Below are 25,956 nucleotides of genomic sequence, written 5' to 3'. Positions count from 1 at the left end.
GAAAGAAACTAAGACTGCAACCCTAAACACACTTACTAGAGGTAAAGCTACTGAAGGCACCAGGCCTTGCTGCTGAGTAAACATGGACAGAGAGTGAGGGAAGAAGAAAGTATCTGCTTTGGGGGCAAGTTGCTTGAGAAGGTAGGGTAGGACAGCTTCAAGCATGATCAAATGAAACTGATTATCTAGGCACATTTCAATCCAGTTTCAGACCTGGTTTTGGAATCAAAATTCGCTTGTCCAGATCAACTTTGAGATTTATGTTGTGAATAAATAAAAATAAATTTTTAAAATGACCTTTGTCAGGAGAAATTTGTAGGGGAAATTCAACCCTGTTGATTCTCCCTGACCTCTCAGCAGCTTTTGATACCATTAGTCACAGCTTCTTTCTGGACTGCCTTTGGGGTTTAGGAGTCTTGGGAGATGCTTTGTGGTGATTCCACTCATACCTCTGAGAGTAATCAAATCAGTGACCTTTTGCATGCAAAGGTAGTTCTCTGTCACTGAGCAATATTTTATGTTTGGGACAGAGAAATAAAAGGTTCCCGAACAACCACATATTTCACTATAACACACACGACTTATTTGTTGCTGATTAAAGCTTAACATTTTTGTAAGGCACAAGGAATGATTTGCATTTCATTGTCAGTTTTTCAAAACTTTAAAATACAGCTAGAAAAACTGATTCATCTATGGCCCTTTCACACAAGCCAAGCTGTCTGCTGCTTCTTTGAGGTGACATTCTATGTGCATTATATTTATTTATTTATTTACTTACTTACTCATTTACCCATTCATATATAATTTAATCATAAAGTATCCAAGAGGTGAGAAATAGCAAATTATCATAAAAATGATATAATATAAATATAAAACTGTTCAGCCATGGTAAAATATGGCTGAGTCACACATAAGATACCACACATGTGGGTAGGGAAGCAGAAAGCTTTCCCCACAACCCAATCCAGAAATGCAGGCATTAATCAGCTGACAAAGACATAAGATCAACTCCAACCCATAATTGCAATATTTATACACACAGTACAGCCATACTGTTACAGCAACATGTTATAAATGTGAGGACTTTCAAACGATATTACAAATGAAGTATAAAAACAAATGTCCTGCTCTTAATCACAGTTACTATAAAGTCACACAACATACCATGTTCATCCACATAGTCCTGCTTTTCTGTGTCATGTGAATAAGGTTCTGCAAGTAAAGAGACTGTTAATGCATGCAATAAATCTACTGTCACATATTATTCTTAAGAATTCACATCTTACTGCTTTTAATCGGCATTTAACTGGGAAGCCAATATAGCAAGCAACGTGGAAGGCAAGGGCAAACTGAGTAGCTCACAATGTCCCAGAGGGCTTGGATACGTGCCTTGTATAGGTCAAGGTGCATGTGTACAGGCAATGGTGGAGGTATTAATAGAAGGAGTAGAGAAAGGGGAGCAATCTGGGAGGAAGAAAATTGAATAGCCAGAGAGGAGAGCAGAGTGCCACATTAGTTAGAAAAGAAAGAGAAGAATAAGCCATTAAAATCACCACCACCACTTCTGGTTCCCTTCCCCTATCAACCATCAAATCAGAGATCACATCTTTTCTATTGACTGAACTGGAAAAGACATGGATCTGGGGCTGTCCAGCATTGCCAGAGATCTGAGGCACTGATACTTATGGATCCTCATAATTTATACCAGGGACTACTTCAAAAGTACCCATCATATCACAAGTTGCCTCTGTATACATAGATGTGCTATGTGATTTGTTGGTGGTATTACTGTAAGCATTAATTTGATTGTGGTTTTTCAGGGACCCTTGGTAAAATCATACAAATTCAAGAGGATCTGTTTTAATTCTACTGGATCTGATATTTTTACTCATACGTAAAAGAAAAGTATGTTTGGCTGTGTGTATGCATGTGCTTTCTTTCAATTTGTCTGTTGGGGGCAGGTCTGACCCAGGAAGAGGGGTGAAAAAGGAACCAGAAGGGACAGTACCTACAGCATTCTTTCCAGATGTGCCACAGGCCCAAAAATGTCGGCAACCCCTGCTCTGTTGGGTAACATAACCTGACTTTTAAATTAAGTAGAATCCAACTGTAAAATGCAGGTATTTAGACTTCTGTGTAATACCTGTGTTATGATCCAGAGCATCCTCTAGATTCAGTTCTGTGTCATCTGTGGAAGACAGACATAAATATGTTTTCCTTTGTGCAAATCAAAGTACATGTTTCTATACAGCTGGTTGACTGATTGGATGAAAGAGGAAGGAATCAGGACTGTACTAGGTCTCCTACAGTCAATTTAACATATTAAGCATATCTGCAAGGAGGCCTGCACTTCTTCTAAATTTATGTTTTGCAGATTATGTGTCTACGTAAGTTAGCCTCATATGGCAGAATTCAATGGAGGAGTTCCATTCTAAGTTTCTACTTAGAACTACTTAGTTGGATACGGCCCTCTGCATATAGGCATTATAGGATACAAATGTGATATATAAACCTACTACTACTACTACTTATTATTATTAATGATAATAATATATTGATGCATATACCATTTTAGTGCCATAGTGTATAATTTGTATTATGCCCTCATACATCACCATCATTTTCTTAGCATACTAAATCAGCATTTTTATTGTACAAATTGTTCCAAAGCAAAACAGAAATGAGTAATAAAGAACAGGCTTCATGCATCACACATCACTTACGAAAAGCATATGCCCTGACCATCTGACAGTCAGAAACCATTTCCTCTTTTCATTAGTTTCAATTAAAAACCTTTCTTAAAACAGATAAAGAAGCTATCAAGAGGAACCGCTTTCAAATATTAATCATCCTTCTTCCCCTTGTTTCTTATTGCAGCAATTAGACTGCCAGTTATTATTTTAAGGATATTATTTATAGTTGGAGTCAGTCTTTCAATCAAAGTCCTTAGTCATCGATGGAAATAAAAAACATTTTTGCCTGTGATCTCACCAAAGATACAGTAGTAATACTATTTGGTTACCTTAAACATAGTATACTAGAGGAAGATACATAAATGTCTACTCATTTTCTAACAGACAGAATTACAATATGTCAGAAATGGAAAAGCACCAGGAAAGTTTCTTGGGTAGTCAAAGTCTGGGATACGGCATGCATGATGGAAGTTCACAAATCTGATTTGAAGTAAAAGAGGCAACAAGAAACTGAATTTGTTTATTTCTTATTGGAACAAAGTAAAAATATAAGACTCAGTGAATCCATATTATTTGCTGAGCAAAAGCTAATAGTATGAAGTGTAGGTGAAATAGTTAATAAGCAACGTAAGATTCTAACTTTTCTTTTTCTTTAGCATTTATAGAAATATTTAACAGTTTGAGAATGTGAGTATATAAAAATATTAATAATGTATTATAATAGTCTTTTATTAATATTTTGGTATTAACTGTAACTGCTGCACTGCAATGTATTTCACAAATAAATATATACACAAATTAAAATAATAATTTATAGGAGCACAAGGAGCTTTCACTGCTATAAGCATTATTTTTAACCCTCTTCTGGGATGCCTTTTTGTCTCACAGATGGGGCATTTTAAATGCACATTGTGCATTTATATTAAAGATAACAGGAATGCAGTATCAACAGCCTACCAAGACAAAAGACAAGCTTTCCTTGTTCTAAACTATGTGCACATTTGCAGTTCCACTGCTCGCAAGGTTGGTTAAACATAGAGAAACAGACATACTCTATATAACCTATTACTTCTATGTGAATAATAATCAGACAAACCTTGGCCTTCTGGTTCATATGTAGCTTCTTCCGTATGTGCATGATATTCATATGAATCTGAAAATTAGAAGTTCACATTAAATCACAAGAAGCTATTAATACTCTTGTAAAGGCTGGTGGGTTTAAATTAGTTTGACTAACTAGTTGTTCGGTTCCCTGCTCCTGCCAACCTAGCAGTTCGAAAGAATGCAGTGCAAGTTGATAAATAGGTACTGCTCTGGTGGGAAGGTAAACAGCGTTTCTGTGCGCTGCTCTGGTTCACCAGAAGTGGCTTAGTCATGCTGACCACATGACCCGGAAGCTGTACGCCGGCTCCCTCGGCCAGTAAAGCGAGATGAGCGCCCGCAACCCCAGAGTCATCCACAATTGGACCTAACGGTCAGGGGTCCCTTTACCTTTTACTCAAGATTGATGGGAAAGAAAGTCATACAACTATAACTGGGAATGCCCAGCTTTTATCAACACTAGCCATGAAAAGTTTGGAGTAGAAAATTTTCCCCCAGGAGCAGATTGTCAAAGAAAGTAATAATAGATATTACCTCAAAATATTTAATAACTAGTAAACAGCAGGATTCTGTGCATGTCAATTCAGGAGTAAGTCCCTTTGCATTCAATGGGACTTGAACTCCAGTGTAGTTTGTGTATATAATTTAAGCCTAGATGAACTAATGAGTGCACATAAGATTTCAACAAGTATTATGAAATACAATATATTTTGATCAGAACAGCTATCTTCAAATATTTTGATCTGGCATTTCATTAAACCCCTCTAACATGGGACCCACTTGTATATTTTCTCTCTGATTCTCTATCTTTCTTTTCCTCTCTCCCCTTTGCTCTATTGATCTTTATTCTCTATGTATGGACATTTCATCCCTACTTTTGGGTTTTCCTTTACTGGATTCTCTCTACCCAAACTACAGACAGGCGCCGTAATCATGTTCCTCTGCGCAGAGCTTCACATAACTGCTGCCTCAAATGTCAGCACCGAAACAGAAATTTATCTGTCACTTATCTGTCATTTATCTCCCAAAAGGACCTTACAAAGACCTCAACCCTGATGGAATCTTATCTTCAGATCTGCCAAATCAAAAAAAGGCAGCTTGCCATAGCCACTTTAACATTGGTCTTTCTAGTTAAGACTTACTAGGATTATAGACTGTGAATGTACATGAACCATGCTTCCCTCAAATGTCGAGTGAGTCGCCTATGTATGGCATCTTTGCCCTGACTAGTATTTCTCCACACATAAGTTACCATCACCTGGCTGAGAAGATGTATTATTTAAATAACATAAAATGTGAAATGGCATTGAATCATGGCAATATGTCTTAGGTAAAGTTCCAGGTAGGTAGCCGTGTTGGTCTGACGCAGTTGTAATAAATAAAAAATTGTCCTGTAGCACCTTAGAGACCAACTAAGTTTGTTCTGGGTATCTTCTTCAGATACAATAGGTAAAGTTGTGATCCACTTAGGTAAGGTTGAAAACCAACACTTTAGAAAATTCCATCCTATAAACCATCTCTCCCATTAAATTTGCAAATATTTAGGATCAGTTCACAGAAACATGTTCATCACCTGATACATCACTTCACAGCTATTATGAAAAGCAGACATACCATGACTGTCATCTGTGTCTGGCTCTCCTGGTTGATAGTCACTTGGAGATTCTGAAATGAAAAATAAGGGAAATATTTGCTTTTTGAAGATACATAAAACGTATTCAGTGTAACACTAGGAAAAATATTTCGTCAGGCACTTCTCCCTCTGTATGTCTCCTAAAGCTGTTTGGTGATTTTCCCCAACCTTCCAGAGCACATTTGGGGACAGGGCAGGGCTTGTGGGAGGTAGGGGAGAATAGAGCAAGGAAATATCATTATGCTATTGCAAATACTTTGTTGAATACCACCTACTGCTAAGTTAAAATACTGTCAATTTTCAGAAAAGTGCCCAATTAATCTAACAGTTTTTAGACACATATGCTTGGAGTAGACATAATCCTGGAACTAGAATGTAAGGACTGGAGTAGACCACAGAACCATTTGTGCTGTCCTTCAATACTTCTTTTATTGCAAGTGAATTTCCTCATGCCTCCCTGCATCTTGGTTTGAGCATCGGCAATTCAGGTTAAAATGAATCCAGGCATACTTCTAAATATTTTGAACATCCTGATAAAACCACAATTTTCAGGATCTTAGGCTTCAGGTTAGATGTATGCCTAAATACAAGAACATGGGAGGAATTCATGCATGAGAGGGGGAAAGCAGAAGGAAGGGCACACATGACGCTGCAGTCTTCTTCCATTCACTAAACTTTCCTTCCAATGATGTCCAAACTGGGTCACAATACAGTATACAAGTCATTTAAAACAGACTTGATGATATACTATGTTCGACTGAACTGAATGAACTCAAAGGCATATATTTATTCCATAAAAGTCTAAGTAAAATATCTCATCACCTTCTTAATCTTTCAAAAAAAGAAAAAGAAAAAGAAAAGAACATGCTGAATACTCTTAATATTTCAGGTACCTCCATAGTCAGATTCTGGTGTTTCTAATACTTCTGGCCCTTTATCTTCAAGGTCTCCATCATAGACATCCTGTTCTGTGGGAACTTCAGGTGTTTCACTAGTCTCCTCCTGAAAATCTGTTTCTTCATCTGCTTCATTTATTTTTTCTTAAAATGTTAGAAAAACAGCATATCAACAGAACAGTCTCAATTGCATTCTGTAATCACCGCCCTTCTAAACAGATCATTGGTACAATCCAAACACATTTAAGGCCCACTGGGTTGGATCCAGATGGAATTTTGCTAACTGGATGCTCCCACTGGAGGAAGGGGAAGGACACCATTTTTTGAGACCCCCCTTTCCTCAGACAGCTCTCTGTGCACCTCGAAAATCTGTTCCAGATTATTAGGAGACCCTGAAGAACAGTATGGGAAGCTGCACAGGGGACTACTCATTTATTATTATTATTACATTTATTTCCTTCAAGGAACTCAAGAAAGCTACGCAGTTCTCCCCATCTTCATGCTATCCTCACAATAACCCTGTGTAGTAGGCTAGGCTGAGAGACAGTGACTGGTCCGAGGTCCTCCAGTGAGCTTCATAGCATAGTGGGGATTTGAACCCTGGTCTTCTAGGTCCTGCCAAAAATCGTCTTCTTCCCCTTTTGTCAGCAGGAGCATCCAGTAAAGTGGAATGAAAGCCTCTGCTGGACTGGAGTCCCATCTGCAAATGAAGGATCCCTTCTGCTTGTGGAGGGAAATGTCCACATCCAACCCACTAGTTTAAAATTACTCCTTTCACAGAAATCAGTGGATCTTAAGAGTGCTTAGCTTTGATATTGCACCTCAAGCATTTACTGTTATTATGGGATAATTCTATAAACTGGTATCATTGGACAAACATGTGAGGGGCAGGTCATTAGCCACTACAGTCATTGTTCCATTTTGGAAAGCAAACAGTTATTTCCAACCAGCAGCGAGAATGTTTTGAAAGATCGGTAACTAGCTATATACAATTTTTAACTGATCAAAATAATTGGTTAGTTCTAAAATTTCTTTTTAGAAGTTCATGGGAAAATATTCATTCATACCAAACTCTGATTCAAGAACTTGACGTAGCAAAGTGTCCATTTCATCTTCCTCTTCTGGTTCTGCTTCAGCACTCTTGTGTTCTACATTATTTTAGAGAATATATCAAAGGTCAGCAGAAAGAAGAGACTGAACTCAAAAACCAGAAAACAAATACTTTTAGGGAAAGTGAACATGTTTACCTATGGACTTGGGTAAACACGATATATGGCATTTTTATTCAGGCTTTTTTCATATACAGGTGACTCCCCACTTACACAGGGGAGCCTGTGCTGGCCCTCTGCACACATAAATGAAATGCCCTTAAGTGGGAAGCACCCCACTGCACCTCTGACTCACCAGGAGACCCTCCCAGAGCTCAAAGAGGACATCCTTTTTGGGTCGGGGAAGGTCTCCCTGCAAGCTGGAGGCACAGCAGGGCTTTGTTGAGGCCCTTCAGGTCTCTTCCCTACTTCTGGGTTCCTGATACAATGCATATGCGCAGTCACACATGACGTGAGCATGCATAAGTGGGGTGGTGCCTGTACATGTCACAAACATTGAAGGTTTTTAAATAGAGATTGGATGTCTATCTGTCAGGGATTTTTTGAGCTGTGATTCCTGCATTGCAGAGCATTGGACTAGATAACCATTGGCTATCTATGATTCTGTGATTTCATAAATTAACAGTTTGAAACTATAGTTAAGCACAAGGCTATAGTACAGCACTTTGGGGGTGGTTGTTGCTACTTTACAATCAAATAGTATATACATTTTGTAAAATAAAATAAATCTAGTAGGGATGGACGAAGCATTCCACATCACATCACTGTCCATGAGTGAATGGGGGTTGGAATCCAATATCTGAAGGCCACAGGTTAGTCACCTCTAAGTTTAAATAATTTGAAACTATCCATCATGATTAACAGTGCATCTTCCATGAGCTTGGAGTATGGGGTAGAATCTGCTATGCTGAACTATCTAGACTCCTGAGGATCTTAGTTTCCTTTTTACATAAAGCACTTTTGCAGCCCTCATGACTGAAAATGTTTGAATATGAGCAAGCACAGCCGGCAAGGTTTTATCATACATACAAAGGCAGACTTTAGGCTAGTAGAATCTACATTGTTTTTTACTAGAACCCCAAGGTCCACAACCTGGAATTAGAGCAACAATGGGAGCTTATGAAGCAAAACCAATTACTTACTGTACCACAAGAGCAATATATTGGTAAAACCTACACAGGGAAATACAAATCTACAGCCAAGTTAATATGGATCTGGGATTTTTTTGACATTTATGTTACTTATTATGTACTGCATTGTATTGTTTTGTTGCACATTGCCCTGTGGCCATTTTTGGTACTGGGCAGTATAGAAATCTCTCAAATATATAAATAAATAAAATGTTAAAAGTTTCCATAATTCTAAAAAAAGGAACACAGATTCATATAATGTGATTTTGAATAGTGACCAAGTGAAAACAGCTAATTACAAGTCCTGAACATTTGTAAAGTTAACCGTGTAAAGTGATTGGCATACATCTGTGCGGAAAATAGTCAATGTAATGATGAAATTTTACATTGCATATAATGAATGTAGCACTAATCAGTGGCATGTACATATTGCAAGAAGACTTCCAAGTATTAGGAAAGTTGCATATTGTTTTAAGTGTCTTTAAAATATTTAATCTGGACCCACTCCATTATAGAAAATACTCATTTCTTTTTACAATACTCAGTGCCTGAAACAAAGAAAAATATTTGTCATGTTAAGAGTGGCAAAAAAACAAAAACAAAATAAATGAATGCACTGGCATAGGTATACAGTGTAACAGATAGCTGTTTAGAGTTTTTCTACAGTTCAATCCCTGATTTAAAGAACTCTAGTAAAGAAACTACTTTTATTATTTAAGCTAATTAATATTTTATTTGAAAAGTTTTAAAGGTTATATGGAGAATCTAGTCTATTAAATGAATATACATCCAAAGATGATTTCAATAGCTATTTCATTTTGGGGTGCAGTCCAACAGTGTTCATCTGCCAGGGGGAACCTAAACTGCTGGTGGAACAGATTCTTCATCCCTCCTATACCCCCCAAATCTGTTCTGGAGGGCTGCAGAGAAGTTGGGGTGTGGGCATGGTGCTTCACATGGCACTGGATGCCACCCTCTGTTTTTATCTTTTCTGATTTGGGGCATATTTTCATATAATGTTTACTTCCCTGAGAAATGAGTTCAGAATGATTTTGTGTAAATGTGCTGGTGAAGTACACACAACAATTCATGAACCAGAAACTAGGTTTGTCCTGCTGACTAATCTTTCATGGAAGATCTAAATAGAAAGAAATTCAATGTGACATTATGCATATCGCTACCTCAATGGAACCATTCTGAAAGCACTCCCATAGTGTTAACAGTATGGAAGAGGGTTTGCAATACAAGATTTGCAAACCTCACATTGAGGACAAGTTGCAGTAGAGCAGATGCTGTAAAGCTTTTACCATACAAAAATATAGGCAAGATTGGACTTTATTTTTCTATGATTTAGTTTGCACGAGAACCTACCTGCTCTCCCATGTGGCTCCTCTGTAGGTTGGATAACCTCTTCAGCATCTCTTGGCTTTTGCTGTTCTGGAACAGATCTTTCTTTAAGTCCTGCATTGTTTAGTTATAAAGTTAACTTTAGCCTTTCTGATTCAACATTTTTGCTTTCTTAGGTATCACTGAGATAATGATAAGGGGTTGAATCCAAACTTAGAAAGACTTAGAAAGCCATTAAGGCTTTTGATCCAGTGGAGGGAACATGCTGAGGGAAAAGGGAAGAGGCAATGTCCACTCATCCCTGCTTTCCCTGCAACCCCACACATTAATATTTTTTCAGAGGGCTTTAAGGGAAGGAAGGAGGAATTGCCACCTTCCCCCTTCTGCCTGTGAAGGAGTCCCCTGATCAGAACTCTGCTCGAAGGAGTCTCCCACCATGGGGAGCAAAGTCTGGATCCAAGCCCACAAATCTAAAGACTACCAAAAAGGAGAGTACACACTACACACAAGCTACCGAAGTACCACATTGTATTTCAAAGTCCAACATTTTTTTCATTTTTAAAAAACTAGTTTTTGGAGCCTGTTGCAGCATCTTCTTAAAGGAAAACTTCTCTCTGTATGAACTGGTTTCATTTCCAGCTGCCTTTAAATGAGTTTCCTTTTGCCAAAACCCAAAGTTGCTCTGTAAATATGGGGTTATTTGGAGGAAATCTCTCCAAATGCTGCTGTGAACTTATATGTGTCTAATTTTAATTACTTAGAGGATCAAAAGATGCTATTACAAATATTAGGGCCACTTCTTCTAAAATATTTAGTTGTTAAGCAGAAGCCAAAGGTGGATTTGGGATAGTAGCTGTTTCCAAATGAAGGTTGAAGCTCCTTTCCTAACCCGTCACCCTTGCTTCATTCCTTATTTAATCTCTCACCCCCACACACCAACACCTCCCCTATCCAATATACCATTGATGAAACAAGTAGAACTGGCTTGGGGTGAATGAAGTGAAGCAATGTATGTCTAATGAAAATATTGCCTCCCACTCAAAGCCAGCTCATGGGTAGAGAAGGAGGAAGGTATTTTTCCAAGGTTAAGATTCTAGACTGAGGGGTGCAGGGGGAAGAGTGAAAACAATGTCTCAACCTCTCTTTCCCCTAAACTGTTTCTGAGGACCTTCTCTGTGGCACACTTTTGAGAGTGAAAGATAGGAAGAGCTAATCTATACATTATACAGAATAAGGCAGCATATGAATAGAATTCTGGATTGTACTACTTCAGATTACAGGCAGAAAAAAGGGCAGAATATATTTTGAATGCTTCCACATGTAAAATGCTCCTGACATACAATTAATAGATTTTGCACCACTAAGAACAAACATGTTTTTCTAGCTAGTAGTAGTATAAATGAGTGTCATTTCCATCAAGTGACCAAACCAGGGATAGAGAACCTGTGGCTCTCCAAATGTTGCATTTCAGTTCCTACAAATTCTAATCAATATGGCTAATAATTGCGGGGGAACCACAGTCTCCTTTCCCTGATCTAAATAATGGATGTAAACATTTTTCAAATGGGAGACAGGTTACAGATCCAGCCACTTGACCTGCCAAATCCAAATACCATGCCATAATATTATCATTTAGCATCTTTGATCAAGACAATTCCCCAAAATTCAGATTCGACATGAACTTGACCACATTGGCAATATTCCATCAATATTGCAGAACAAAGCACAGAAAATCATGAGTGGGCTCAGTAAAAAAGGCCTGCACATCTACAGTGATCATTGTCCTTTTCAAGAAAATGGAATTTGTTGGACTCATTTTTATCCATTGCAATTTTAAAGTAAGGGGAAACATTTCTGAGCATTGTTTTTAACATATCTTCTATAGCATTTATAAGTTTACAAACTGCTAGTATAGTTCACCAAAACTTTGGTGCAACCCTTACTGCTGTAAACAGAAGTGGCATAAAAGAACATCCATAATTTTTTGGTGGATTGTGTCATAGAGAACAGGGCACTCTGTGATTTTACTAAATGGACACTAAGGCTGCAATCCTACTTACACCCATGTTAGAGGAATTCCCATTGAACATAGAAAGCTTTACTTCTGAGTAAATGTATATAGAATTGCACTGTCAGTTTCTTCATTCTTCTTTCAGAACAAACTGGTGGCATTAAACTTTATTGGAAATGGAACATTACTGTAAACACATTTCATACAAAAATGTGCATGGTTTTGATTATTTTCTGTATGCAGAATTGCAAAATAGTTCCTCAAAATATTCAACCTGTACGTTTCAATCCAAAGTAAAATATGAACTACCCTAAAAGTTATAATGAATTAGATGTAACATCTAAATGGTACACACTCAGTCTTCATGTTGCTGAATCTTCATTGGTTAGAGATAAAGATTAGAGATAAAGGTTAGAGATAAAGATCAAATTATTATTATTATTTATTAAATTGGTATACCTTTCATCCAAAGATCACAGGGTAGTTCACAACACGCACAAAGTAAAACAAAACAAAAACCAAATAACAAAACAGAACCCCTCCCACAAACACATTTAAAAGGCCATGGAATGCTGATCAGCTAGAGGCCTGGTTGTAGAGAAATGTTTTCACTTAGCACCTAAAGATATGTAATGAAGGCGCCAGATAAGCCTTCCTTGAAGAGCATTCCACAAACAGGAAGACTGCAAGGAAAAGGCCTGTTCTCATGTTGTCACTCTCCTGACCTTTTGTGGAGAAGGCACATGAAGAATGGCCTTAGATGATGATCACAGGGTCCGGGTCAGTTCATATGGGGGAGAGGCAGCCCTTAATGTCTGTAACCATAAATTCTGTACATCCACACCATTCAGATGCAGTACCAAATGTACTGATGTTGAGGTAAGCAGGAAGGTCTCACGTCACATGTTCGTTCTCAGAAACATATAAATAGGCCAGAAGTTCCATGTCCACCCTGGTCCTCAGGCCCTATAATACGGCTTTACAGGAACCTGTCTTTGTGGACAAATTGTAACACTAATCAATGTGTTTATGTACTACCTATGTGTGCTATCGGGACGCGGGTGGCGCTGTGGGTAAAACCTCTGCGCCTAGGATTTGCTGATTCCCCGTGGCAGGGTACGCAGGTTCGAATCCCCGCGGCAGGGTACACTCCCGTCGTTCGGTCCCAGCGCCTGCCAACCTAGCAGTTCGAAAGCACCTCCGGGTGCAAGTAGATAAATAGGGACCGTGTGCTCCATTGGCTCGCCAGATGCAGCGTGTCACGCTGGCCACGTGACCTGGAAGTGTCTGCGGACAGCGCTGGCTCCCGGCCTATAGATTGAGATGAGCGCACAACCCTAGAGTCTGGCAAGACTGGCCCGTACGGGCAGGGGTACCTTTACCTTTTGTGTGTGCTATAGACACAAATCCCCTTTGCTATACGGAAAAGTGACAGTCTGACCTTTGCTGGTGGAATATCAATCTCAGCTGAATGAGAAATGGTTAGACCCACTCATATCAGTTGGGAAAGAAACTTGCCTTGATTGTGAATGGACTGAGTCCACCTACACTTTTCTGGATTTTCTTTTTTAAAAAGTCACAGTGGTGTAGCATGGGTTGTCAACACCCGGGGCAAGGCAAGTAATTTGCGCCCCCTAACCCATGGATTTTAGTAGGGGCAGAGAGCTGTGAGTGTGAGCATGCCCCCCCCCAGATGTTGCGCCCGGTGTGGCTGGCCCCCCCCTGCACCCCCCACACTACGCCACTGAAAAGTCAGGCTTGTCATAAACATCATTCAAAGCTTGGAAACATCTAGAAGCTCCCCAATCACCAGGTCATTTGCCAGTCTCTTCTCTTTCCTAAAAGCTTTCCCAAAATGTAAGCTGGGGGTGGAAGGGAAAACAGCAGCACCTGAAATTTGCAAAACCCGAGGGCTCTACCTAAATTTGATTACTCATGCAGAGCATTGTAAGCTAAGGCATGAGAAGCGACAGAATAGGGCTGGCTTGGCTCACAATGAAAGGATATATTTCAGAAAACATGGAAGAGATGGTCTCAGAAAAACCCACATTGATGTCTAAAATTTAAATTGCATAGGTTTTTTCACATGATCAAGAAAAGCATTATATCTCATGAGAATTCTAAATGTGATGTATTACTGCAAAACAAGGGTGAAATATGTTGCTTTTATTTTCGTGTCAAAATTGTGCTTTGCCACCCATATATGAGTACTTATTGTGGTAAGACCAGAGACACAAAGAGCTACACAACTATATATTTTCAAACCTTGCATTGATCATAACACATATCCCAATGTCTGTTCAGCACTAGATTTCCTAGATTTTCCCCTCGCCCCAAATACTTTTTTGACACAGTATTCTCCATGTCAAGATAAAAACAGCAAATGGACTTATTCCAAATATCATTTTGGAAAAGATTATATTCAATGTTTATTTAAAAACATATATAATAGTATGTCCTATTTTCTACCCAACAGGAAACAAAACCAGTGCAATCTGTAAAATACAAGCAGAGGGGGTAGCAGTGAAGATATAATTTGAAGTAAATGTTCTTATTTATTTCTGTTCTTCACTTTTTTTCATTGAGCCATTTGAGCTTTCATTCTTCCATGTATTTATTTTCTGAATAGTTAAAAAAGGTGTGTTTTGTTGCACTTTCTAGAGTGATATGCATATTGATAAGATATTCCATCGTCCCAAGTGTATAAATTGGATCATGTTCATTGAACACAAAAATAAAAATTGAAAACTAGTCTACCTTATTTTCCCCTAATACTTCTACTTCCCAGTGTAAAACAACACTTACAAATATTTCAGTGTTTTATTTTTGTATTAGCCTTATGTGTGACATACTGAGTACCAAAAACATTCCATTATATAAATGATCTCAGTACAATAAGAATGTACAAGACATTATCAGACATACTATGTACAAATTGGAATTTCATAGCAGTCTATCTTATTTCATGCTTACAATTTCATACACATTATAAGGCTGTTTGTGCAAATGATTCTGTCATCTTGTTTACTCTAACAAGCTAAAGACAAATTGCCTTAGTGGTGCTATATTACATTCTCGTGCTATCAGTTCTAACTGAAGCAACATTCAGATATGAAAATAGTATCATTTTACTTTTTTCCTCTTCTCTTCATCCTTTGCTAAGCTATCGGATGCTTTAGAAAGGGCTTTAGCTGTTTTTTTAATTTCTTTCTCTTTGCCACTAGCTGATTCTTTTATCTCTTTATTTTTAAGATTCTTGTCTAACCCTGATCTCTCCTTTTCACCTCTCCTGTCTCGCTTAACCTTTTCAGATTCTTTTTTTGATTTATCATCAGCAACTTTCTTATCCTTTCTCTCCAAGTCATCAACTTTCTTCTTGGTTTTTTTCCTCTCTTCATCTTTGGTTTCCTTCTTTCCTTCTTGCTTCTCTTTCAATTTCTTGGCTGGTTCTTTGATCTCTTTTACTTTTTCTATTTTCCCATTTAAAAAAGGGGAAATGCTCATTAAACAACACACATTAAGACACTGGATATTAGTAAACCAAACTCACATTCCAACTTCACATCACAAATTCATAGTTGCAATTCAAAAGAACTTGGATCACACAGTATTAGTACTGTCAAAAGAATTGCAGATAGCAATCGCTACTTGGAATGTGCCAAGGGAAATAACTTTCTATTTTATAGTGCTTCCCAAAACTTATTCTTCAGCATCAGATGAAAACTGTTCTATTTCCCCAAACTTTTAACAGTATTTAAACTAGTTCTCCTATTTTAAAGGTTTTATGTATTGTAAGTGGCCTTAGAGAAACTGATGTAAATATTTCTTAATTAAATATGTTAAAAGAATTTTCAATTGCTTGAAAGATTATTCAGCTGCCAACTTTTTAAACAACATCATGCTACCCGATGACCTACTAAATAAAATAAAAAAAGAGACACACTGTTAAATGGAAATCAATGACTCTAAAATGTATTTGCCTATTTTACAAGAGGTCTATAACTGGCATAACCTCCTTATGATGTATCTAAAATTTGCATATCCAGCACTGACATCTTGCTCATGCTACAGACTTTGGCTTGCACAGTGGAATTTCCCCTTCCTTTCCTGTCGCTCCCTCAAAATCTGTTTGAGAGGATTGGGGGACCCTCCAAAGCACATTTTGGGGGTGGCACAAGGAAAGGAGAAGCAAGTAAAAGTCCCACTGTGCAAGCAGAACTGTGTTCACTCAGCTTTGATACAATCCATGGATTTTGAGGGGCTGGGGATATCGTAAAAGAGAGGAAGCAGTTCAAACATACGCTGAATTAAATTTGCATACTTTAAAGTCAGGGATGGGGAAGCTGTGGCTGGAATGATGGAAGCTGTAGTTCAACAATTTATGGAGGGCCACAGATTCCTCACCCCTACTTCAATCATTCTGCTACTGTACTTTTTATATTTGCTTTGTCTTTTCTCTTAAGATCTCCTTGACCTCTGCCCTTATGCAAAGGGCAGTGCTATCTGCTATCCTGTACTCATGGGGCTGGGTCAGTGAACTAACAGAAAACACGACTATCTCAATTCACAAATGCTAAAAGCAGTGCTTTTTTCTCTCTAAGAAAAATGTTTAAGGGTACTCGCATCTTCCTACTGATATTGTATTACTGCAGCTCAATGAGGCTAAAGTTAGATTCACAAATGTTTAGGGGTATACCTACCCCTGCGTCCCCCCAGGAAAAAAAAGCACTGGCTAAAATTAAGCACAATGCTACATATATTTGAAAAAGGTAAGTGAAAAACAAAGTTAGGCACCCCTAGGCGAGAACTGCAACTCATTTGAAGTTTAAATGGCTGTGACCCCATAAAACAGGAATGAGGAATTTGTGCATGCCCACAACTCCCATCATTTCTGACCCTTGGGCCATGCTACTTGGAGCTGATTGGAACCAAAATCCATCAACATTCATAGGGTGACAGCTCCCCCCACCCATTTTATAGGCTAATTTTAGAAATGTTAAACTGACTCCAGAGGTTATGATTTGTAAAGAAGACACTGCATGGAGTATTTCCATTGTGCTGTAAACACAAGATAAAAATAAGATCCTACTGAAAACACCTGATTTTAATGATGACCATCATGTAGACAATTTTTTATTAGAGGTCTTAATACTATATCGTTATAAAATGGTTTAAAAATAGTTTAGAAAGTTATATACGCAGAGACTTATTAAAATGATTGAGGCACACAAATCTGCATTCAGTTTGCAATTAAAACTGACAATATTATTTCAATAGATTAATACTGAAATAGATCTGAAGTATTGTAGCTGCCTTTAATTTAAAAAATATGCTGATAACATAATTAGTGTTTTAAGTACATGACAAAAATGCCACTTCAAGTAAAACTTAAATCCAACCAGGTACTAGCTAATATGGAAAAGAAAACCACCAACACACATGCACACAATATTCAGGAAATTGTGAGGAAACATGGGGGAGGGAGGATCTGCAGACTGGGGCAAGAATTAAGAACCTGCCAAAAATTTCCCCATTAGGTAATTTCCTCTCCTCTTGCTGCCAAACTCTAATGTCAGAAGTAAGTTCAGGGAAAGGGAGGATTCAGGAGGTTCAGGTGTGGTAAAAGCACCCTTCTAGCTGGCCTTTCCTTCCAATATGTTCTCCAGCTCACATTCTCCAGCAATTGTGAAATTGAGAACAAACATTTGCTAAACATTATTTAGTCCACTCTTCCCAACAAGGCCTTTTCTTCTACACCTGTTTTTTTAAAAAATATTTGCGAAGGATGATTACAATAAAATATCGAGTGATCTACCATCCCTCTACCATGAATGGAAATAGGAGCAATGCATTTGGAATAAAAATCTTTTAAGATTAGCATTACTAACATGTTACTAACATGATCCATCGCATCCTGGTCACTGTCTCTTCGAGCTCCTGCCGTCAGGACGGAGATACAGGACGATGAAGACAAGAACGAGCCGTCTCAAGAACAGCTTCTTCTCCAGAGCGATCTCGGCCCTGAATGGGAAGCCTGGACTTTGAAAGTCATCTAATCTTCCTTGCTGTATTATACTGTATTGTTTTAATTAGTGTTTTTATAGTTGTTTTGATTTTGTGTGGAGTGCCCTACCTGAGTGGATGGAGCAGCCAAGTAATTTCGTTGCCCCCGAGAGGGGGCAATGACAATAAAGATATTATTATTATTATTATTATTATTATTATTATTATTATTATTTTGGTTTCAGAGCATGGTTAATGCTTCATTGCATGAGGAAATGGTTTATCCTGTCTTGAAAGAGGCAGTGATACAACCGCTCCTAAAGAAACTGGCTCTGGGCCCCTTAGACTGGAACAACTACTGACCAGTTGCAAATACCTCCTTTTTGAAGGAAGGTGATGGAGAGGACTGTGGTGGATGTTTTTAGTTTATTGCTGATTTTGCTTTTAAAAAAAGTTCTTCTTAATAGTTGTTATTAACTGGTTTAACCAATAATTTTATTGTTTTATTCTTTTTGTACACTGCTTTAAGATATTTTACAGTGTATAAATTTTAGAAATAAATAAATAAAGCCCTGAGAATAAAAAGACTATGATATTACAATGAAACATAAAAAGGGAGCATTTCTCCTTCAACAGGAAGACATGAACTCTAATTAAGAAAGGCCCAGCATATTTTGAGCAGAATGCTTGGGGTAACAATATGAAAACCATATAGTATTTCATATGCCATGCACATTGTAGAAGCCTTATCTATCCAAATGATTAAATTCTTTGCCCAAAGGCCTTGATCCAAAGGCGTGCACTCAGTGATCAGAAATTCTCATGCATCACTGGGAAAATTCAGCTAGAATTCTGCTAGTTAGATATTTGACAAGACTGAATGTAGCATCCTATTTTTCCTTCCCAGACAGTTGACTAGTAGGAATCCAATCTTTATATTTGCCCCAGGTTACTCATGCCCTGTCCCAAATCCTACAGAATTGCATGCACTGCATCAATTTGCACACAGGATTCTTCATCCAGCAGGAGAAATATGCAGATCCACACACACATAGCCTGTAGCTGGATTAGAAATTAAGTTTTTAAAGTACTGTAGATCTAATTACGTAGGATGCTGAAGAGCACCCAAAACTAATGCTTGATATTTTTGTTCAGTACATTTTGAATGCAAAATCACACTGGTATGAACTGCATCCAGAATTAGTAGACACATTTAACACACATGCATTTCAGGCATTCATAATCAGTGTGCACAAAAGGTCACTAATGCTCCAGTAGCAAAGTACCTTTGACTTTAGCCTTTCTCTTGGCAACCCCTCCTGGTGGCTCCCCTGATTACCATAAGATGAAAACAAGTTACAAACATTATTTTAAGTCTTTAAGATGCTATACACATGGGGGGGGGGGAGAGATGACCCAGTATAAAACAGCACCAAAATTACATCAGACCTTAAAAAAAACCTTATACCTGACTTCTGTTTTCTGGAAGTGTTCCATTAAACAAAGCTTTCAAAATAAGCCATACACAGGTGTAGTAGGCCCAGTCTCTCTCATTTCATCAAATATGAAAGCTGTAATTGGTAAGGTCACAGGAAAGGACCTTTTCTATTGCAGTGCCCCAGTAATGAAATTCCATTCTGATGAGAGGGTGGTAAATACATTTTATTCCATTAGACTTTTAGTGTATTGCAATCTTGTTATCTATGGTCTTATTTTATTTGCTTTTATTCTGGCTTTTAAAGCTTTCCAGGTTGGGGAGCTCTTTTAGTCATCACTATCTCAGTTGATCCGAGAACAGTCTCTCTCTCTCTCTCTCTCTCTCTCTCTCTCTCCCCCCCCCCCCCCCGTGTGTGTGTGTTTCTAATGGAAAAAAATCAGTAATACTGTTGTATGGGTTTTCTAACTTATGGTTCTCAAAGAGAAAGTGAAAGATGTATTGCAAAAACAAAGAGAATTCCAAATAGGATTTTTTCATTGGTAATTGGCTCATAAACTAAACTATCAATTATGAAAAAGTGCTGTTTGGATTATGTAACACCAAGTATGGGCAAGCATAAACTAAAAGGATGCTATCTTATGCTTTAATATTTTATCTGTTTCCAAACATATGGATTCATGTGAAATAATCTTCAGTACCTAAGAATGGAGTCCATTAGTTCAGTGGAACATTTTGTGGCCATGTTGCTATAAGAATTAATTAAGGAACACTTGAGTCACAAAACTTTTTAAATGACTTCACTTTGCAGAATAAGAAACATGATGTTTAAAAAATTGATACATCACAAAAATGAAAGCTTGTTTCCCCCCAGTAAGAATATCCTTTACTCTTACTAGTTTTAGGAATGATATTTGCATTCAGCATATATTACTAGACTAAAGCAAGCAACATATGACCATTCTCAGGCTATGCCTTTGGGACTGCTGCACAATTGATGCATTTGGAATATCATACCTCAGCTTAATAATCCAAAGTTGAACAAGGTTCACACACTTGCACAGAGCCACTTTCCTCTTTCCTTTGTGCAAGTGGGGAAGCAAGCTAGGAAGAATTCTATTACATCCAAACTAAGGAACAATGGTTAATGGCTCCAAAAGAAGACCTCATATTGAGCAAACTTTAAAACATGTATTTATATCCTGGCTTGGTAGGAAACTAAAGCTAGTTAAAACTTTTTAAACTCAGATGCAACAGAAAGCCATGTGTAACTGCTGCTGAGGTAGACCAAGTTCAAAATGCTATAGTGAAGTGGGCCATGAACGAATGTAGGTACTGAGCATATAAAAGGAGATTTGGGACTGGTTTTCCATATGAACAAGAGCTGTTACTTCTGAATACTAACTTCTAATCCTAAACATGCCACCTGGCTGCCTTAGTTGCCAAAGTGAGGCAGCTTGGCTCCCTGCCTCAGCTGGCTGGGAACAGCTACCATTCGGCTCCTTCCTTCCCCGAAGTGCTTACTGCAATGACCATTCTACCTTGTCACTGCATAACTTCATTATTCAACCAGTTCTCAAATTACAGAGTGCAAGTTCCTTTAGCTGCTGCTTTCCATAGCAGGGTGGTCGTATGATGTTGCCAGAATGAGGGTGGTGAGTTAATACCTCAAGGCTTTCTCTGTCTTTCCTTGATAATCTGAATACTATTGTGCAACCGTGTGACTGTGTTGATACTTGAGTTTGCCTGTTTTCTTCTTCCTTCCCTTTTGAAACATGTACCTGAGACTGAAGACATTATTTTAAACTGAAAACCATCTTGAGTGCTTTGGTAGGAAGGTGGAGCATAAAGATAAATAAATTAAATAATAAGCATGGTGACTGAAAGAAGATTTCAAAATACTGTACTAGATATAAACTGTAGATCTAAATTGAAAAGATCCAGTGATATGCTATTAAGTTACTGGTTTCTTTTGAATATCATGCTCTCAAAGACCTTAGCAAGCTGTGAAGATAAGCCCATAAAAGTTAATAGCCTACAAAAATAATTACTAAGTCTGCTTTTTATTCATAGGAGTAGCACTCTGGTCCAACCTTTGCTAGTCCTCTTTTATGAATAAGAAGCAGTTAAGCAATAAATGTAGGCTAGTAATATAGCAGGCTAACATAGCCTCCTCTCCCCACCTGCTTCTTTTTATGCTGGGTGCAAAGGAAAAATAGCCTCACAGAAGATGCCTCCTCCCAATTTTCAGTAATCCCCCTCTTCCCACTTAATCTGGCGTGTCACAGCCTACTCCATTCAGCAATGTACACCCCAGGAGAAACTTTTGTAGGGACAAAAGGAGAGAGAAGTCACCTTTCACCCATCCTCTTCCACCAGCATTTCTCTGGATACAAACCTATATGATTTCCCGTTATTTCCTTTTTATACAAAAAGCAGAAAACAAATGAACTTTAGATCAGATCATAAACAAGGTTACCTCAAACATGATTGAAGTTTTACCATTTCATCACCAAAGGAATGTGGAAGTGGTATTAAAGGTCCAGAAGTTTTAAAAACATTGGGCAATAAAAAAACAAACTTGTTAACAAAACATTCAGACAAGAAAATCTTACGAATACATTTTTTTAAAAGACAATCACTAATCTAGTCCTTGAAATAAACTCCACAGCTGAACCATTATTGCTGTTATTAGATAACAGAATACAAATTTTGTCTAACTTTTATTTATATGGTCCTGCTCAGATGTTTATAACTGTGAAACCCATTTCCAATAAGAATTAAATTTTAGCCATCAATAATGAAGGGTCTGAAATCTGTTATATAGCCTTGGGTCAGCTATAGAAATCTATTATTTTAGAACAGCCTGAAGTTTAGCAAAATAAATAAAACCAATGAAATCTCCACTTCCTCACCTTTGCTTCAAAACTGAAACACAATTGTTCAGATTATGTACCCCACCCCACCGCAAAGAACAGAAAAGGTAACTGAAAAGAAAATGAAATTTCTTGCTGAACATCTGGTGACAAAGCACAAAGGCTATGTTTTGCCCCACAAAGCCCTGAATTATTGGTTGCCATGTTATGAGTAACTGCCCTTTTCATCAGTCTCAACTAAATAACTTCTAACTCATATTATCAGGTATACAAAACTTTTTTTAGAGAAGATAACTCCAAACAAAAGAAGGTACATTCCTTGTAAGCTCAAATTCTTTTCTTACAATACTGTGGTATCCAAATGTTATCATTAATTTATTCCACTGTGGATAAACATACAAAGTATATAACATCTATCAATAAAAACCACTATTTTAATATATTTCTACAACAGTTATGCCCAACCATTTTACAAGATATGAAGTTGCTTTGCATCAGATACAGTTGAGGATGGTCACAGAAATCCGGGGTTCAGCTCAGGTATTTTTATTTGGAACAAATATATGCAAAGTGCATCTTCTGCAAATTATTTACACATTGCTGCCATAGCAAAGAAAGCAGAAGTTTGTGCAAAATGTAAAGCAGCTTTTTCACATTATGTGCTCAATATTATGTCAGGCAAGCTTTGAAAATCCATAGAACTCTTCCTCAGGCTGTAGACTTTACTTGTACACTTTACTTAAACACTCACATTTCTGAGCCATGAAAGTTTCTATCAAATGTGCTAATTCTGAGACAAACAGTGCAATTCTATACATATTTATTCAGATGTAAGCTCCATTGAGTTCAATGGTTGCTACTTATAGAAAAGTGTGTAAAGGACTGCAGTCTAAGGTTTGATTAGCAATATCAGCTCCAACAAGCCTAAGTATTATTCAGCAGTGTGCATGAAATACAGGCACTAGATTTTATCATACACACACACACACACACCCCACAAAATTTTGCACACATATCTGTTCCAGAAGGTTAATTTGCTCCACACAAAGCTGGGCATGGAAACTTGCTGAACTCAGGCATTTGTATAATCAGTCCCTTCACTATGAGATGGGGGGAGGGTGCGGCGGAGCAGAAAAATCAAAAAGCAAATCTGAGTCAGCCATTCAGTTTAGCAAGACATAAAAGACAGTTTGCATTTATCAGCTTTAATTCGTTGAATATTACAGGAGAAATACATATTTACAGGTTCTCGCTTTCAAAAAATGTCCACTAAATTTTTACAAACAAATCTGCCTTTAAGAGATAAAATAGTATATAAAGAAAATAAGAATGAAAGCTTCATTTCAAAATATACAACACTTGCATGCTATTTCTTTCATATAGTAAATGGATTTACTAACATAACAAATTTGAGTAACCTCAGAATTCTGCTCTATAAGTCTGTAAAAGCATGTAATAAATTATAAAATTAAGGAATACTCATTGGTAGCAAATTCAAATAATTTCAGTAATAGTTTTCTTATTTAATGCAATAGTAGGCAGAGTCTTAAAATATAAAATATAAATATATACATAATTTGTCAATCATGCCAGAATAGTCTATAGTAATTTAACACTTTATTAGAAAGGTGAATCATTTAAGGGTTAATAGTGTAGGTTACTACCATAGAGCTTGTGCAGGTTAGTGCTAAGAATACACAGCACAGGTTAGTGCTAAGAAAGCACAAACTGACGCAAAGTCATACAGAAACCAATCATACTACTGAAGACACTTTTGTCTTACCCCAGTCTCTCTCTCAAAAAGGCTTTTTGACAAGTGAATTACATCACATGGCTGATATGTCCATTGAGGGTAAGGGGTTACATCAGGTTTTACCCCAGTAGCCTGTTGCATTTTGATAATTGAACTTGATCCCTGAACTAAAGTCATTGGTTCTGTAAATCCACAATAACACATGTCTTTTTTCCCTGAACCCCTTCATTCTGTGACGTACCATCAACATCATCTGCAGCATCGCTCTCTTCTTCTTCTATGATTTCAAAAGGAGTGATTACATCATAGAGAAATGAGAGGAAACCATAAAACCAATCAGAACTTTCCTCTGCTAAAATATTAAGGACTTCCTCAAGTGAATCAATATTTTCATTATTGCCATCTTTGGTCAAGCCTACACAAGAATAAAAGGAAAGAGAGAGAGAGAGAGAAGGCAGCAGTTAGGTGGAAAAAGAGAAATTGAAGTAGAAGGATTTAAGAGAGCCTGTTTCATGATCAGCAGTCTAAAACAGTATGGTTAAGAAAATTAGTAAAAAGAAATCTGGAAGTTTTAATAAGCACCCAAGAAACAAGCCATTTGAAGAAATTGAAAAAATACTGACAAAGACATATTCCTACTACTGACCTTGCCAAGATGGTTGATTAGAGGCCACTAATGGGGAGAGGATTAAACACATGCTTATGCAAAAAGCACCAAAAGATGTAGCCTTTCCTCACAGAAAAGGTGCCTCAACAACTTGTATCATTTTGGTTCTAACCCATTCCTCACTTTTTCAAGTAATATATTCTATTGATATTGAGTAACTAGAACTGTACATAGTAGTTCATAAATTGCCACAGAATTAAATAAAGAGATTGTGATCTCTTGATATAGCAGCTCTCTAAGGTAAGAGTTATCCCAAACTGGATGCGCTCCAGCCTGACCAATTTTCCTAAGAAATTTGGGGAAATTGTTCTACAATCTTTATGAGCACCACTTCAAACACTAGCAGCCTGGTTTCATTGTAATTCAAGTATAGCCCCTCTCTTTTGCATGCATGGATTCTCCTAAAGTGTTCCCCAATGTTTAATAAATCTAAATAATTCTTCCTGGCATTACCGTGTAATTCAAACCCCTCCCATCTTTCCATGTTGCTGGCCTTCTGCATGAAACAGGTATCATTTCTGAAAATGCCATGCCCCTGCACTTCAACATTCTACTTAGTAAGCTAGGTTTTATTAGAGCATCTCATAACCACTTTTAACAGTTTGTTATTGATGTAGAAAGCTGCCATCTTCCACCAATTATTTATATGGCAAACCATTCACATCAGGCAGGTGAAAACCCATCACAAACTCCTCTCCCCATACCCTTAATTTGCAAGTCTAGCACTGCCAAAGATCCCCCATCTCTGGAAACATATCCTAAGCGCAAAAGCATATTGGTTCAGTAACCAAGAAATGAGTCCTTTCTAAAGGATTATTTTGTTGTTGTTTTTTCCTTGCGGAATTATATAAAGCAGTGATTGAGAATAAGAAAAGCCTGGATCCCCATTATAGCTGCTTATTCTCTTTACTGGGATACCACTGCTGTCAGACTGCATTTATCTTGGAACTACAGACTGAAGAAGAAAGAAAAGGAGAAAGCATATGGGTGACTGTAACCCAAAGCTTAGGGACGCAGGTGGCGCTGTGGGTTAAAGCCTCAGCGCCTAGGACTTGCCGATCGAAAGGTCGGCGGTTCGAATCCCTGCGGTGGGGTGCGCTCCCCCTGCTCGGTCCCAGCGCCTGCCAACCTAGCAGTTCGAAAGCACCTCCGGGTGCAAGTAGATAAATAGGGACCGCTTTCTAGCGGGAAGGTAAACGGCGTTTCCGTGTGCGGCTCTGGCTCGCCAGAGCAGCGATGTCACGCTGGCCACGTGACCCGGAAGTGTCTCCGGACAGCGCTGGCCCCTGGCCTCTTGAGTGA

The 25,956-nt window shown here is 37.9% G+C and overlaps 1 protein-coding gene across 16 annotated transcripts in view; it reads right to left on the bottom strand.

Annotated features, from left to right (window-relative positions):
- ASPH (aspartate beta-hydroxylase) overlaps window positions 1–25,956 on the bottom strand; it is a 97,003-nt gene that overhangs the window by 50,214 nt on the left and 20,833 nt on the right. For 8 of the 16 annotated variants that reach the window (XM_083747728.1, XM_083747727.1, XM_083747715.1 and 5 more), the window contains 7 exons: window positions 9,934–10,023; window positions 7,391–7,471; window positions 6,321–6,467; window positions 5,409–5,459; window positions 3,790–3,846; window positions 2,144–2,188; window positions 1,165–1,212 (listed from right to left, as the gene is read on the bottom strand). In XM_083747728.1, coding sequence (XP_083603854.1) covers window positions 1,165–1,212; window positions 2,144–2,188; window positions 3,790–3,846; window positions 5,409–5,459; window positions 6,321–6,467; window positions 7,391–7,471; window positions 9,934–10,023 — 519 coding nt within the window. Of the gene's footprint in view, window positions 1–1,164; window positions 1,213–2,143; window positions 2,189–3,789; window positions 3,847–5,408; window positions 5,460–6,320; window positions 6,468–7,390; window positions 7,472–9,933; window positions 10,024–14,726; window positions 15,391–19,209; window positions 21,779–22,596; window positions 24,403–25,956 lie in introns of those variants that run through there. The other 8 variants (XM_083747730.1, XM_083747717.1, XM_083747718.1 and 5 more) reach the window with 3 other exon arrangements.

The sequence above is a fragment of the Podarcis gaigeae genome, assembly GCF_964106915.1.
Source record: "Podarcis gaigeae genome assembly, chromosome: 7".
NCBI lineage: Eukaryota > Metazoa > Chordata > Lepidosauria > Squamata > Lacertidae > Podarcis > Podarcis gaigeae.
This window is presented reverse-complemented; position numbering and strand designations above follow the sequence as displayed.